Source organism: Elaeis guineensis, chromosome 6, assembly GCF_000442705.2.
Source record: "Elaeis guineensis isolate ETL-2024a chromosome 6, EG11, whole genome shotgun sequence".
Taxonomy (NCBI): Eukaryota; Viridiplantae; Streptophyta; class Magnoliopsida; order Arecales; family Arecaceae; genus Elaeis; species Elaeis guineensis.
Window position 1 is genome coordinate 125,400,929 of NC_025998.2, and position 16,833 is coordinate 125,417,761.

Here is a 16,833-nt window from a genome sequence, read left to right on the forward strand (position 1 = left end):
TGGCCTTCTCATGAGCCTCATTGGCCTTTTCCATCTCTTTAAGCCTCAGCTCCAGTTTTTTATTCTTCTCGATGATAGTATGCAAATCAAAAATCTTCTTTTTTTGTTCATTAACCTTTCACTAAAGATCTAGTAGGTTTTGATTTTTCTCCTTCAGTGCCTTCAACTTTTCTTCAAGTTGATATTTGAGTCCTGCAGTAAGTTTGGATTCCTTTTTCTTCTCCTCCTAAAGAATAATTAGATTGGCATCCATGGCCTCTTTATTCTTTAACAAGTAGGCCATGTTCTCATATATGATCTTGAAGTCGATGGTGACCTACAAGATAAACATTCAGATCGGTCATTCACTGAAGTGAAAAAAAAGAGGAGAGAGAAGAAAAGAAAGAAAAACTTACTGCATGAGCTACTCGAACCCATGGTTGGCGATCTCCTCGGGTTTATTTTTCTGACATGCCTCTAGATCGACGGTCGGCATCACTGATTCGAGAAGATCTCATCCTAATCGGGGCTGCTCCAAGAGTGACATCCTTGTCACGGCATCCCCCTCGATCGAGCTCGATGGGGCCCTGGAGGTTGCGTCCATCTCTTTGGAAGGCGGCACAGGTCGGACATTATTCTTGATCCTCACCACCACTATTTAGCAAGGTGGGGGTTCTAGCGATATGGCTCGGGGAGAATTTTATGGTCCTCGGGAGGCTTTACTTCTCCCCAAGTTGACCAGAGATGGAGTCACTGAAGAAGATCGGGATGCCACCTGGGCAGGGGGAGGCACCGCACCTTTGACTCTCTTCGGAGCGGGGTCTGTAGTAGATGGCTTCGATTGGTCCTTCTTCCTATCCTCCACCTTCGTCGGATAGAACCTCATTTCTGCATTAGACAAGCATTTCAGAATAATGAAGGTAGAAAAAAAATGATAAAGTTGAAGAGTAAAACACTTCGATCTTATCTCGAGGAGAGTACAGACTGATGTCGGTATCATACAATGTCTGATCATTTATCAGAGAAGATAACTTGAGTGTTTTGACGGTAATCAGGGTTGAATGAGCCACCTCATTCCCACAGAAAATTTCATCATCGGAGTTATGTTTGGTGTCTGGATATCCTCAAGAAATCCTAAAACCCCATGGAATTGGAGCCCGAACAAAGAAAAAATGACATTTCCAACCATAAATTGAAGAAGAAAGGCTGGGTCCAAATTTATGATTTTTTTGAGATGAGAAGTATCACCAATCTTTCTCGCTCGGATGCCTTTTCAAAAGAACCAAGAATCTAAATAGAAAAATCCTAAGATCTATGTGAAGGAAGTTACATATGATTATGAATACTATAATCATCCTAATTACGTTCGAAGTTATTTGAGTGGGATTGACCTTATAAAAATCAAAGACATTACTGAAAAAGGAGTGAGTGGGAATCACAGACCGGATCGAAGGGACTCATCGCAAAAAGCTATACAACCCTTGAGAGGCTCAGATACCCTACCTTCAGAATCTGGTACTATCATTTCATACTCGTCGGGTATATCATATTTTTTTCTAAGGGTTAGAAGGTTCTCCTCGATCAAAATAGATCCTTCTATCTCTGGACTGAGGTAGTCCGTGAGACCATGCATAGGAGATTCTGCGCTATGATCTAAATTTTTCTCATCTATGGGACCGATTTCAAGATCCTCCCAATGTGGATTTCCTACCTCAATGATCAGTAAGGGTTGGATCGACCTAATCTATGAGTCACCTACGATCTCTTTTCCCTCTCTACCTTTCTTGGATATATTTTTTGGGAGAAAATATGGGGAAAAGATGAAAAGAATCGAAAGAGAAAGAAGGGCTACCCCACGATTGAAAGAGAACAAATAAGGGAGGACCGATATCTTAGAGGCAGATGAAATCCTCTCAAGAGATGGAGAATGAACTCTTTTTCCTCCCGCTTTGATGAAGCTTCTCGCTATCTCTAACGGTCGCTCAACATAGAGAGACTTCTAGAAATAGTTTGGTGGCACCATAGTACGGTAACAATAGAAATGAATAGTGATCAGAGAGCAAAAGTCTTTTATAAGCGAACCAATGGCCTGGATTGGCTGGTCCCCTCGTCGATTTATGACACCTGGTATTAATACAGCGCTCAGTCAAATAGCGGTTAAATGCACCTCCTCTCAGATTTAGTCACGACAAATCGATCCATGTCTAAGCTGATAAGCTAATTAGACGTTGACATATGGCACACTCTTATTTGATATTTTCAAACCGTCCGTCCAAGCAATGATGGTAAAAGATCTAGTGGATTATTTTCTGAAAGATTAGGTCTCTTCATTTTTAACCAAGTAATTAATTTTTATGCTCTCGAGGTATGGCGCATTTATTCCAAATGACGACAACACCAGTCCGAAAAGTTTCAAGGTAAAACATGAAGATAAGATCTCCTGATCGAAAAAAAATCGAGCTAAAAATCAAATATAGAGATAAGATCTTCTGACTGATTAAAGCCGAATCAAAAATTCAAGCGCGGAGACAAGATCTCCTGGTCGGGAAAAAATCGGATCAAAAATTCTAACTTGAAAATAAGATCTCTTGATCGATAAAATTCAGTTTCTATGATAAACGCCTTCCAAATTAGTGAAAATCCAACCTTATGGAGATATTTTTACTTCCTAGTCCGATCAAAAAATTATCATCTCAGATATAGGAAGTGGGGGACAAAGTATTGGTGCATTAAACTAGCCTCGAGATACATGGCATAATCATATAAGATCAAAAAGATATCAATCTGAAAACACCAGGTCCCAGCAGATCAATTAACCGATCTGTTCGGATGACATCTCAGCTAACAAAGAAATGTTCAAGTCGGGTGTTTACCGATCTGAACCCCGATACCTCACTACTCGGGATGAATGTTATGACATCTCTATTTCACCCCGATCGTTTATCGAGGTGAACTATTATAATGATGGACTTAGTCATTCTACAAACGTCTGCAATGATTTTCTCAACCAAGCCACAACTGGCCACGATCTCATGTCAACTCATATGCACAGTGGTGTGCCAGCTCACTTACAGGTGGCTCTCTAACCGTCTTACAAACTTCTCTAACGATCAAACAAATTCTAGAACGGCCTCCTTAGTCCATCTAGAAATAGAGGGCCAGGGATCCTCCATCGGTAAATTCTGCTAGATCTCTAAAACTAGATAAGACTCTGTTGGTAAAAAATTAGGCCAGATTCTTGGCTTCTACCCAATTCTTTTCCAGTTCCACTCAAGCTCTCTTGCTCTTCTACTCTTTTTCATTCATGTTCTCAAGGCTCAAACTGATTTGAGCATCGAAGGGTCAAGAACCGAAAGATCTCCATCCAATTTTTTGACTGGATTTGTAGATTGGAGGAGTTCCCACTAAGTTGCAAGGATAACTGCAGCCCAGTTTCACTCTAATCAATCCACTCCACTCTAAATTTTGAGCCTTGCAGTAACACTTTCAACAATCATCTTCCCGGTAACCAGGTGCAATTGTAATCGGTACCTATCGGTTCATTTTGCTAGGTTTTCCAGCAATTACAATTATTGAACTCTCTAACCACAAGTCCACCTTTATTAGTGTAACTACTAGATTTTTATAACCTTTACATGGTACCGTAACTCAATTCTGCATCAATAACATCAGAGTTAGGCTTTCCCTAACTCATTTACATCAAAAAAGAAACGGCTGCAGGAAGCTCCAAAGTAGGCTAAAACTGTGTTGGTGATTGCTATCGAACCCGCCGGCTAATCTGAAAGCCACGTGTCCACTCTCTGTCTGCTGATCCGAGGCACGGAAGACGGCCGCCGTTTGGTAGGATGCGAGGCAAGGTGGAGATGAAACCCAAGAAAGAGGAGTAAAAAAAAAAAAACTGCAACTAAGAACGGCAGGTAAAAAAGCGTCCAGATTCATTGTACCCCATCAACCATAACAGGCCCAAGACAGGAAGAGAGAGCCCCAGGAAAAGATATGGGGTCTGTCATGGATCCAGCCTTCGTCCAAGCTCCTGAGCACCGGCCTAAACCCACTGACACGGTGGAGGCCGTTGGCATCCCACTCATCGACCTCTCCCCCGTCCTCCACTCCCCCATCCCCGCCACCGCCGCCGCCGCCCCTCCTGCCATCTTCGATCTGCTGGCGGAGGTGGAGGCGGCGTGCCAGGAGTGGGGGTTCTTTCAGGTGATCAACCACGGGGTTCCTTCGGAGCTCCTCGACAACATCTTGGCAGCGTCCAAGGGATTCTTCGCGCTGTCGGTGGAGGAAAAGCGGCAGGTGAAGAGGGACGACGTGAATCCGCTCGGCTACTACGACACGGAGCACACCAAGAATGTAAGAGACTGGAAGGAGGTGTTCGACTTCGTCGTCGAGGAGCCGACCGTGTTCCCGGTGTTGGCCGGGCCACGAACTAATGAGTTCGACTCGTTTATGAATCGGTGGCCAGAATATCCTCCAGGATTCAAGTAACGAGTTCTTCGCCTAATCATGTTACTAACTATGCATTTAATTGCAATTTTATATTTCTTATATTCATGGATTTAAAGGCTTATTTTCATGTTTGGATTTTTTTTTTTTTTGATATCTCCATTTTAAAATATCCACCGATATCTCGACAAATTTTAGTTTCTTTGAAGATTAGCTATTTTTAATATCGACTAGATAAATCAAGATCTTAATCCATCTTGGTCTTGGCTACGTACTGAGATGACCAAAATCTTAGCCTTGAAATACGTTAATGAAGTCATAAGTCATGGACCATTTGAGCCATCGAAAAGTTGAATGAACTGAGTTATCAAGATTTCAAATATTAAGTAGGTGTCAACTATTTTGATTGATAAAGTTGTAGGGATTACGATTGCAAACGAACTAAGCTGTCTCAGGTACAGCTACCTTGTAGCTCGTTTGAGCTTAGCTCATTTGAGCTTGGCTCAATTAGGAAATGAGCCAAGCTCAAATATATTTGGAGCCCGGCATATAAATATTGAGTCCGAACATTTTTTTTATGTGAAAATATTGAAAAGGCCTAGCTCAACTTGACTAAAATTCGGCTCGAAGTTTAGCCAAGTCAAGCTCGAACAAGTTATTTGTATACTTTTTTGAAGTTTATTACCTCAATAAATTAGATGTGTCAAAAAAAACTACCTTCTATTATTCATAGCAAAAGCAAAAAAAAGGAAAAATATTAGCTCTAAGTCGTAACATATTTTTTCTGTATAGAATCGTGTGATAAAAGGCATCCATCTCACAATCGGTGATATACAAGCTCACTAAATCATGTCTATATGTATATTCTTTTTGTGCCTAATTTATGTTGATTTAATTGAACACAAATTCTAACATTATTCATATATTCTCTTTTTCCATAAAATATCCAAAATTACATAAAAGTGAAGATATTATAAATTTTTACTTTTATTTTTTTTTAATACAACCAAATATGAAATTTTTTCCATGTGGGAAATTTATAAAATAGTATTATTGCCTCAGTCAACATTCCAAATACACCATTAACAACAACTATATATCCATCAAAAGGAAGTAGGTAGAAGATAATCATTCTATTCAATTTTTTAAAATAATTATCAAAATATACATATTTCCAATAATATCTTTTTTTTCACAAATATATAGATTTTTTATCCTATTCTATGTTATTCATTTCTATCAACATCTCTATTGTTACTGAACTCTGAGATCAAGTTGAGGTCGATAGGGACAAAAGTGAGCTAAGACTAGCATTGCTACAAATGCTCCTCGAATAATTTCTAATGAGGGATCCTCCGACGTTCAAATTATTCGAAATCTAGAGAATAAAGGAAGAAAGAAAAGGAGAATGAGATAGTGGTAGAGTGAAAGAATGAAAGCAGTGGAATGAGCTCCTGAGGCATATCTAGAGGTTCTCTGAGCGGTGCGTACAGTAACTGCACACAACAACTAGTTTGTGGTTTGAGTAGGCCACAATGGCTAGCCACGTTGTTCAGTAGTTACATGCATCTTAATCATCACGTGATAATGATTATGGGTATAACTATCACCAGTATTTTTGGACTGGTGCGATCGTAATCTATATCCGAGGTGTCGAGATCAGTTATGCCAAGCTTGTCCTCCTCAGATCGTAGAAATATTTCTCACATCAATCTCATCTCATAAAAATAACTAAGTTTTATCATTGTATACAAGCCAACCGTTGACATGCATAGCAGCAATATGATAAGAAAAAATACTCATTTATAATTGCTTATTTCAATGGCATGAAAATGTGGCAAAAGTTGCATTGCATATCGATGGCATGAACCATTTATTTGCATCATGCAATTAGTGTTAAATTGTGTTCATAGTGTAACATAAGGTGTGCATGAAGAATAAAATGAGAAAGGAGAAACATGCAATTTTGCTATTTAAGTTACATACTGAAATATAATAAGAGTGAAAATACTCAGTTATGGGTGGATGTTGAATTCATCAACATCAAGTAGTTACAAAAGTTATTATACATGTCAACAGAATGAACCTTTGAATTTCATCATGCAGTTAGTATGACTGTATATCAGAACTACATACAACTGCATGTTAGAAAGTAAGGCATGTTCCTTGAACAAAATAAGAAAGGAGACGATGACAAATAAAGCACACCTGCAGTATACCATTTCATGCTAAAATGAACTATGTGCACGCTTGTGCTAGAGGGAGATTCTTTCCCAAACAAGCTAGCCTAGTTGATGTCAACTTTATACATTACATCAACCCGATCATTTAAGTAAGCCTTCACAACTTAATAATTGGTCTTGTATGTAACTAGAAAAAAGTTTTGGATGATGATGGCTGCTAAAATCCTCGTTCATATCAAAAGTTTTTGGAACATCATGTCTCTCTTCCATGTTAATTTCCTCCTCTATGCAGGGAGGCTTGTGAGAAATATGCCAAAGCTGCAAATAAGCTAGCTTTCAAGCTACTAGAGCTGATTGCGTTGACCCTAGGTTTGCCTGCCAAGCGATTGAATGGGTTCTTTAAAGATCAATCCAGCTTCATCCGCCTCAACCACTACCCTCCATGCCCCTCCCCTCACCTTGCCCTAGGTGTTGGCCGGCACAAGGATAGCGGAGCCCTCACCATCCTGGCTCAAGATGATGTCGGTGGGCTTGATGTTAAGAGGCAGTCTGATGGTGAGTGGGTCCGTGTCAAGCCAATTCCCAACTCTTATATCATCAATATTGGCGACATTATTCAGGTGATCAAGCATCAAGATTTCGACTTTGTTACAGCCTTCAACATTAATATCTAATACAGTTTTCATGAAAAATTAATGTTTAACATTGGCGATGATATATAGGTCTGGAGCAACGATAAGTATGAGAGCGCAGAACATAGGGTCTCTGTGAACTCAGAGAAGGAGAGGTTCTCCATTCCTTTCTTTTTCAATCCGGCGCATTATGTGGAAGTGCAGCCACTAGAGGAGCTTATAGATGAAAAGAAGAGCCCGGCTAAGTACAATGCATACAACTGGGGAAAGTTCCTTAAGACAAGGAAAAGTAGCAACTTTAAGAAGCTGGAGGTAGAAAATATCCAAATTTATCATTTCAGGAAGGCAGTATGATTTGCTCAAAAGTCTTGCTATAGGGAGGATTGTTAAATAAGCCATGCAAAGGAGTGTTACGTTGATATAAAACCTACTGATTGTTCCATATTATGTCTTGTTTGCACTGTATTAGCTGGAAAGCATATAAAGTATTATGGTGCTTTAAGGTATGGATGGGTTTCCTTCCCAGCATTTGCTTTTGATGCCAAATTAATGCATTATTTAGTTCAGTTTATTGCTTGTTTGGTTGCAAGTGGAAACGTAAATAGTTTCAGTTAGCTCATTTGATCAGTCCCTACACATCCATTGATGTGCAACTGCAACCAAAAAAAATTACGGCAACCAAACAGAGCATTACAAAAGCAATGTGGATGGCAAAGCTTGGAGCTTCCACTTTGAGCTCTTCATCTTTCTTCCAACTACTGTCAAAACCAATTCCCTGGCCAAAATATCCCTTAAAAGAGACAATCTAGTTACCAATGACTCTATTTTAGTTCTTTTCTTCCGAAGTCCAAGTCCATCGGTTTTAATTTCTTCTCCACCCTTTTTTCTGCCTTGTTTTTTCCCAAAAAATTATTATCTATTTTTTCTCCTTTCCTTTTCTATTCTACTCATGGAAGATGTAACTTCACAAATTCTTAATATTAGCAGAATATAATTCATAGGAATGAATTTTGTTATAATTACATGACGTTCCGCTGTTGTGGGATTGCATCATGAGCTTTAACCGCAAGATAGCCCTATTTTGCTCTCCTCAAGCATTAAGAACATGATATTAAGCTCCTTGGTTTTCACTCAACATCCCAACATGGCACCTATCTGCATCAAGATACAAACTGGATAACTTTCTAGCAAAAGTGACTTTGTATGCATTAAAGAAGTAAATCAACAAACTTGTGGCTCCAGAAATCAGAGGTCGGTATTTTGCTGTTGGAGACTTATTCTAGGGTGCAGTAATAGGGTGCATTATGCTTGTATGTTGTAATACAAAGTATATTTCGTGTTCTGTCTACTATGTCTTGCACTTATTATAATCAGATCATTCATGAATATTTTTCCAAATTTTCTTTATAGCACAATCAGGGTCGCAACAGAACCAAGTTTCCTTTGCAGTTTTGTCGCAAGAAATATTGTATGGAGATCTTACTCTGCTTGAAAAGTTAGTTTTTCATTTGTTTGTCTTAACAAAAACTTAAAAAAGTTTGAAGAACTTGTTGTTACTACTATAAAAAAATTTCTTTTTATCAGAAACTTTGTTTCTTCTCATTTTTCTTTTCCATTTATGATTTTTCTAGCAATCAAACATATAGTAAACTGCATTTCAGGCCAAATTAATATAATAGGATGAGGATAAAAAGCAAGAGAGAAAAGTAAACAACAGCCGGAGAAGAATCAACCTCCAAATAGATCAAAGAACAATTCTCTGTACATCATATGCGGTATAGAAAAAATACACCTCTGCATCCGATTGGGCCACATAGTCATCGCTTTCCACCGTACGTTTAATGTTCGCAGTTTCATTTTTTCATTTAAAATTTTAAATGACGAAAATATTCCTCTCTTTTTGAAAAAATTATGATATCCTATACCAACATTATAACATCTTGTATTAAAATTATGATTTTCTGCATATGATGTTATAATTTTTTCACAGGATGTCATAAAGAGAGAGAGACATTTTCATCATTAAAAAATTTATATAATTTTTATATGATAAAAATATCTGTACCAGAATTATGATATCTTATGAAAAAATTATAACATTCTATGCAGGAGGTCATAATTTCAACACAGGATGTCAGAATATTGACATAAGATGTCATAATTTTTTCAGAAGGGGAGAGATATTTTTGTCATTCAAAATTTCAAACGAAAAAATAGAACTGCGGACATAATTAAATATGTGTTGGAAAGTATTGACCACGTGACCCAATCAGATGTGGCAGCATATTTTTTCTACACTGCATATAGTGTACACAGAATTTCTCATAGATCAAATACCCAACCTACAATAAAAACAACCCAAGATAGGAAGAGAGAAAGCCCAACCACAACAGACTATCTAAATTTTCACTCAATGACAGCTATTCAATCAAGTCCCAGCCATCACTTGCCAGATTAAAATTCAAGATAAACAAATAGCAAGTGTTCTCGAGATTGAGATTGCCGCCTGGTTTAGTTTGTAGTCAGTCATCTGGATTCCAGTCTCATCTTTACTATATTTCATAATTTCTAATGAATTTAGCTGAACTTTGCTCGTGCTACATTGAGAACACGATGTTCGGTGATAAATTTTGCTCATTGAGATTCATACCAATCCATTTCATTTGTCTATATATACTACGACACAGCACCTAGGCATGGGATGAAACAAAGCACTCTTTCCATCCTCCCTCTTATTCTCCTCTCTCCGCCAGATGAAAAGTTTGAGAATTCTAATAACAAAAAGATAATCTCAAATTAAGCAACAAAGACCAATAAAAATTTTAAAATAATAGAAGCAATTCAACCCTATGAGTTTAAGAATGTGGGGTTACAGTGGAACAAATACAAAGTCAGCAGGAATGGAGTGCAAGATGGAGACCGAGCGAGAGCAAGGGTTGGGTGAGGAGAAGAAGTCGAGAATGGTCGGGCAGCCTCGAGCAAGACAGGTGCGGAAGCTCAGGGGTCCTGTCCATTTCCACTAGGATTTGAGCACCATTGAGAATCTGAAGGTGTAAATTGATCATGGGCACTAGTAGCTAGGAGCAAGTACGGTTTCAATGGGAAACACATCAACTCCAACCGACATTGACTGTTTTTAGGTGAGGTCTCATAAAAATGTTGTATTTGATGAAGCAAAGTTGGATGAGCATAGATCCTCTACGATGTGCGGACGGTTTTGCAGAAGGCACAAATAAAACAGTCCACAAGTGCATATCATACCATACACAGTGCATACTAATGGTGGCCATCTATCTTCCAATGATAGCCATCCAGAGACATGCAATAGTGCAATTAGAGGGCCATCCTATAAAAAACCCTAGTTGAAGTTGGATCGACTAACGCAGCCATGATGGTTCTGCCTAATTTATCCGCAGGGTTATCTTCAGTACATAGTGCTATATATAAATCCTTTTAATTACTATTTTTTTTAAAAGAATAGTAAACTTATTACAGCTATCAATTTCACGGAAGTCAAAATTAACGTTACCATGGACACAAAAAAATAATATTATTTTCTGTTATCTAAAAAGAAATGTTTGCATCACTGAGATGGCTACTTATTTACACCACCTTTCTTTCCCCTCTACAAATAACCTCATGAAGCCGTCTCCCCCCCACCCCCACCCACACAGCCTCATGACTCTTGGTACACACAACAGACGGTATCTTGTGCGTGGAATCTCCATCTGAATCCACACGCTTCCAAAATAAGAAAAGCTATATACTTCCTACCACTTCACATCCAATGTTAAAGCCTCAGGAGGTACAACAATAGATGGGAACTGAGTGAACGAAATATTAGACATCAGATTGCTCCAGGCAGTAGAATCAGCTACAATAAAAGGTCTCTTCAGCTTCTTAATTATCATAGGCCTCAGCACTCCCTCCCCTTCAACTCTAGCCACTATCTCAAACCAATGCCGTTCAACTGTACGTTTTGTTTTCCATTCTGCAGTCTTTTTCCAGACCCTGTCATTCGTGGTTATGTCTCTTTCAAGCTCCAATCGAAATTTGATGAAAGTTGATGACATGATTTTTGCTTTCAGGAAGCGCACAGACTCGCTCTGGAACATGCGGTTGCCGAGCACGCTTCCTAAGGCTTTCTCCAATAGGACCAACCTCTTGCTAATAGAGCAAAATAAGCATGAAGGAATTTGCTTGAAATTCCCATTGTAACACTTCTCAGATAACAATTCAATTGTATCGGGAGACTTGAATGATGTTTCAATAGAAGCTAGTGAGTTACGGTTCCTAACTGCAATTACTGAGGCTGATCCTCCAACATGCACTGAAAGTATTGGAGCACATGAAGAATAACCAAAGGCCCAAAACTGCTTATGTTCTTCCCTTCGGGCTGCTAAACTTCCATTCAGCGACAGACCAATGTCATAAGGGTGAATAAGGGAGACTTCCTGAGCGCCCTCTAGCTTTACTCTGATACCATTGCCAACAATTACCCGCCTTAAATGTCTGTGTGTGATGTTCAGCTGCATTAAAATATTGTATGTTATTCAGAATTCATTATATTATTTCAATGAAAAACATTACAGCAAACCACATGCCTATATCTGCACAGGTATACAAGGAAAAGGAGAGACAATTCAAGTTGAACAAAAAGATTTAAGAGGTTTAAAACCAAAAAAAAAAAAGAGAGAAAATTTAAAATGTTTAGATTGGCATGGGCAATTCAAAACTGAAAAATGCAAAGTTCAGGTGCCAGAAAGACCATACATTATCTAAGATTCAAATCTACACTCAATACTATCTTGTACTGGATCTGACATAATCTACTACATATCCAAGCAAACAAAATTAGAAATAGAGAGGCATGACAATATTTATCTTAACTACATGAAAGGCTGCTGTAAAACACATAAACAAAGGACAAATGAAAACATTTTCCTAATTGCAATGGGAATAGCAATGATCTAATAGCTAAAATTTTGATGATTTATTTAAAAATTTGAGTGAATAGTCATGTCCTTAGTAGCTAGAATCTTCTATCTACATAATATACCTCCATGGGAATCTTCCTGGAATCTCAAATGCGGACTGATTTTCAACATACTTCCTCACTAAAAGTGTTTCTAGCCTACCCACATCCCCCTAAAGCTAGCAACTACGATCAAGTCCTGGGATATATAACAAGTATAACTAATAATTTGTGATGAAGACATGGAGGTTCCAAATACTACAGCTCCAATGGAGTGCTTCAAAGATCCAAATACTACAGCTTCAATGGAGTGCTTCAAAGATCCAAATCTGAAATGATTTAGAATCCTAACCTGAATCTCCACTGACATATCCATGTTTAGTTTTTACTTAGGAATCCACAAATCTAAACTTTTTAAGTGGATTTCATCAAACTGGTACTACAAATAAAAACCAGAACAATTTCTTCTGTTTATGCTCTCTAAAGAATAATGTGAACCCTCATTAAAATTTACTACAAAATAAGATGAAGAATTTATCAATAATGTTTCTAGAGGATGCCCACCGGAAGGAAGGTACACAAAACTACATTTTTCTGGAGTACACTTGTCTGACTACGTTGCTGGTACCCTTACCAGCGTACTGCTGCTCCTGAACTTAGAACTTATATCAGATGAAGTTCCACATTAGGACAGAAATTTCTCAATAATCACCAATGGTTTCTTTTGTTTCCAATTTTTCTGCTAATGAACATTAGTCCATAACAAATAATATCACAAATGAATGATGAGATATCAACTGCAACTATCGTTCGCCCATTTAGAAGTCAAATGTAATGACAAGAACCAGAGAAAGAGTAGGGAGAATTCATAGGAATTACTTTTTCCAATTGTTCAAATGCACTAACAGTCCAATAAATGAAAGTGGGAGTGGATTGAACACATTTGGAATAATTACCACATTACAGCAATATAGACCTACATAATTTCAATTATAGCTTTTTCCCATTGATTTTTCATGTTGAATGAAAATGTTTTGTTGGGTGTTTATTTCATTACTTGCTATATCAAGTAATGGATATGCTTAATTCTTGTACCATATTCAGAGAAATCTGTGTTTGCACATCAAAGAAATCTGTGTGCATCCCATATCAACTTAAATTCATTTCTTGGGCACGCTTTCATCAATTAATTAAACCATGTCTCTTCTTTATCTAATAGAAGTGAATCTACCTGAATGCTTGAAGAAAAAGAAAAAAAAAAGAACTGTACAGAGAATACTTGGTTTCACAACACATTTGTCTGTTTTTGCCCAAACAAAAATGGAATAAGTAGGCAGTCAGCATCCTCATTTCCCCAACACAATGCTCTCAGAATATAAACAGCAGGCTACAGGGCAATCTGTAAATCTTTCTTTCCACGAACATAAGCATACAGAAAGGGAAAGTCACCTTCAGGAAATTCAACTCCCTTTTACCTAAACCCTAATTGTTTTGCTCTAAGATATATTATACTTTCAACATCAGCTAGCAAAATAAGATATCACAAATTAACCAGTCTGCAAAATAAAATTCTCCAACAACAAGGCTTGGAAGTGAAGACAAGGTATCTTTCTTCAATCACCATTGAACTTTAGCAAAGTGCAGGAGTATTATGAATCTCATGATGCAAAATACAAAGCGACATTCTTTCATTTAGTAATCAACTCTGATTGGAGGATTTAAGAACTGCCAAGATTTGTCTCCATTGTATATTTGCCACAAAAATCGGAACCCATGATTTCTGGTTAATGTGGTGACTTTAAAGCAGGTGAATTGCTTGGATCTACATGAGCAAGTAGTCCAATTCATGATTTTGGCATAACCTCAATCCTTGATGCAACAACGAAGGTTGAAGGAGAACTCCAATGATGTGGAAGGGGTGGATGTGATATTGTAGTTACTATGTTAACTTAGAAGTTTATGGTGAAAACTTATGTTGAAGATACTAGCGTCTAGATGTGGACACACAATGAGTCATTCTTAGTTGGATCCCATGATAGACATTCAAGTCACTGCAGCACATATAAAAGATTCTGATCAATGACAGCAGGACAGATTCACAAAAGCAAGCATAACAAAAGACCTCGATTTTAGAACAGCTTAGTATGCCGATACACTAATCAACTAGACAAGCAGAGCTATATAAAATAGCAGATAGTACCCAAATCTAATTTCATATATCAAAATATATTAAACCCTGAAATTAGCCTTAAACACCTAAAAATTCAAATTAATCAATGATCTTGAAAGAACTATAAAGTAAATTAAAATTAAAGTTTCTTTCTTCTTTTTTTTGCCCCCAAAAAATTAAAGGATAAATCACTTACAGCAGGCAAATGAAGCGAGAGCCAATCATCCCCACCACCAGAAACGCGCAAATCGAGCGGCCCTTCCAACTCCAAATCCCTGACGACCGGCATCAACCCCTCCACGGCGGTTCCGGCCGTCAAATCCGGCCCGAACTCCACCGAGCCATGCGCCTTCCTCCAGGAGAGGACCTCGTCGGGAAGCCTCAGCACCAAAACCGTCCGACCCACCCGAACGTGGAACTCGTACCTCTGGGATCCCCCGACTCTAGCGCTTCCGGCGTCCAGATCCGAAACCCTAACGTCCCCTTCCCACCGCTCCCTTGCCGCGATCGCCTTCACCACGCCCTGCACGACGCCGCGTTGCAGTCAGCGTTGCAATTACAAAGAGAGAGAGGAAGAGAGGCCGAAAGAGATATACCTGCAGGAACGAAGGGGACTGAGGCGATGGAGAAGAGGCGAGGAGGGAGGCCTCCGAGGACGGGAGGGAGAGAGCGGGAGAGGCAGAGGAGAAGAGAAGGAAAATAAATACGAGAATTATTGCCATCGCGTCTGGTCTCGATGCCCGCTCAAAGACAACGAGGTAGTGGTCGTCGTGGTCCTGGCATTGGAGACCAGATCGGAATACCGTGTTCCGGCGGAGGGGATAAGTACACAATGGACGGGACCGTTGTATCCGAGTACAAGGCAGGAGGGTTGGACGGCTGGAGATGCAAGCGATGTTTATGCCTTGCGTGGATGATAAAGCGGCGAGGATTAGAGGTAGATGCGAGGTCTGAGTCGGTTTTACACTGCCAGGGTATCCAAACCTGCAGGAGGAGGAGACCAAAATCTAATATTCGGGTACGGGAACAAACGGAGGCAGATAACGCCGTCAGATCTGTCCGAGGGACGCAATAAAGACCAGTTTAACGCAAAAAATTACTTGGAGGGCTAAAGGGAAGTGAAATTATTAGGTGGATCCGGTCCATCGTAGTTCAAAAAAAAAAAAAAAAAAAAAATGCTCTTCCCTCCTTCAGTTTAAATATTATTGGGATAATCAGATCTACCCATCCGCACATTCAAGATTGACCTCCGATTCTGCATCGACAATAGATTTCAGACAAAAAGATCCAATCAACCGTTAAAACAGGACCATCAAGAGAGTTATCGGTTCGATTATAACATCTACAAGCTTCATCACCTCGACATCCTATCGATGTCTCAGAACACGAAGAATGACCGACAGCCTATCGATAACTCTCGATCATTTTCTCAAACAACAACAAATCCAAACAATCCGACATACTGTACTACCGATCACCCTTCGGCATGAAATATGAGAAACTGACAGAGAGTCGGTATGTTAGAACCACAGACCTACTAAAAAATCAGAATCCACAATCATGATACTACAATCATGGAGAATGCATAACGACTACATACCATGATCGTTAATGAGCATAAACTGCCTACTAACTCTATGGTTATGGTCCGATTATAGGGATTAACTATTCTTTAGTGCCATAATAAGCAGGACCTTACGTGCTCAATCACTGCTCACGAATCACCTATAAATAAGAGGTAAGGGAAGAGTGATGGTAAGGACAATTCTTGGATCAAAGCTCTGTCAAATTTCATTCTCAATTTTCTGCTCACCACTCCCTGTGGACTTGGGCATCGAAGGATCCCCGTCGGACAAATTTCGATCAGTGAACTTATTTTGCAAGTAGCTCTCAATCAGAGTCAAACGCACAGAGATTGATCGCAACAGATTGGTGCGCCAAGTGGGGGGGGGGCGGACACACAATCCCATAATCATGCTAAAAATAAGAGCGTGGAATCTCTCCACCAGCTCTGTCAGGCAGTCCTTCCATTGAAAAGACCTTCCACCACCGCCAGCAGAGCCCAGCTCCTTGTATTCGGTCATCACTACGGATGTCTAGCAATTCGCTGTATTGGTGCAGCCAGTAAAAATTCTGACGGAGGCAGTGCATAGTCTCCAATAGACGCAACAATAGCAGCAACAATAGCAACGACAGCAGCCTATGGCTGAGGAACTAGTGCCGCATACAGTGCCATCCAGGCACAGTTGCAGCGTTCCACGGCGATCTCCTTCTCTGCCCCCAGAACAACGACATGCTCGACATACTCACCATGTCGAGTCACAGCCATCCCGGCACTCTCACTGTGCCACTCGCCGTCATCAACCGCCGTCTTGCTCAACTTCAAGTGGACGATTGAGGTCCTATCAATAACTTCAATATCTATATCTCTCTACCTTTCTCCCA

General features: G+C 39.4%; 2 protein-coding genes across 2 annotated transcripts; one reads left to right on the forward strand and one right to left on the reverse strand.

Annotated features, from left to right (window-relative positions):
• Window positions 1-3,947: 3,947 nt before the first annotated feature.
• On the forward strand, window positions 3,948-7,749 carry LOC105060007 (protein LATERAL BRANCHING OXIDOREDUCTASE 1). The gene is made up of 3 exons (XM_010943557.3): window positions 3,948-4,466; window positions 6,904-7,231; window positions 7,334-7,749. The coding sequence occupies exons 1-3, from the start codon at window positions 3,976-3,978 to the stop codon at window positions 7,595-7,597; spliced, it is 1,083 nt and encodes a 360-aa protein (XP_010941859.1). The 5' UTR covers window positions 3,948-3,975; the 3' UTR covers window positions 7,598-7,749.
• Window positions 7,750-10,776: 3,027 nt separating this feature from the next.
• LOC105060006 (protein TUNICAMYCIN INDUCED 1) lies at window positions 10,777-15,257 on the reverse strand. The gene is made up of 3 exons (XM_010943556.4): window positions 14,985-15,257; window positions 14,585-14,911; window positions 10,777-11,772 (listed from the first exon to the last, which is right to left on the reverse strand). The coding sequence occupies exons 1-3, from the start codon at window positions 15,108-15,110 to the stop codon at window positions 11,014-11,016; spliced, it is 1,212 nt and encodes a 403-aa protein (XP_010941858.1). The 5' UTR covers window positions 15,111-15,257; the 3' UTR covers window positions 10,777-11,013.
• Window positions 15,258-16,833: the final 1,576 nt, after the last annotated feature.

What these genes read in the sequence shown, in the direction of transcription:
- LOC105060007 (XM_010943557.3), top strand. Translation starts at nt 3,976, where the DNA reads ATGGGGTCTGTCATGGATCCAGCCTTCGTCCAAGCTCCTGAGCACCGG. An exon ending in GAATATCCTCCAGGATTCAA is followed by an intron (nt 4,467 to 6,903) that starts GTAACGAGTTCT and finishes TCCTCTATGCAG; the next exon opens with GGAGGCTTGTGAGAAATATG. An exon ending in ATATTGGCGACATTATTCAG is followed by an intron (nt 7,232 to 7,333) that starts GTGATCAAGCAT and finishes GATGATATATAG; the next exon opens with GTCTGGAGCAACGATAAGTA.
- LOC105060006 (XM_010943556.4), bottom strand. Translation starts at nt 15,110, where the DNA reads ATGGCAATAATTCTCGTATTTATTTTCCTTCTCTTCTCCTCTGCCTCT. An exon ending in AGTCCCCTTCGTTCCTGCAG is followed by an intron (nt 14,912 to 14,984) that starts GTATATCTCTTT and finishes GGCGTCGTGCAG; the next exon opens with GGCGTGGTGAAGGCGATCGC. An exon ending in TCTCGCTTCATTTGCCTGCT is followed by an intron (nt 11,773 to 14,584) that starts GTAAGTGATTTA and finishes ATTTTAATGCAG; the next exon opens with CTGAACATCACACACAGACA.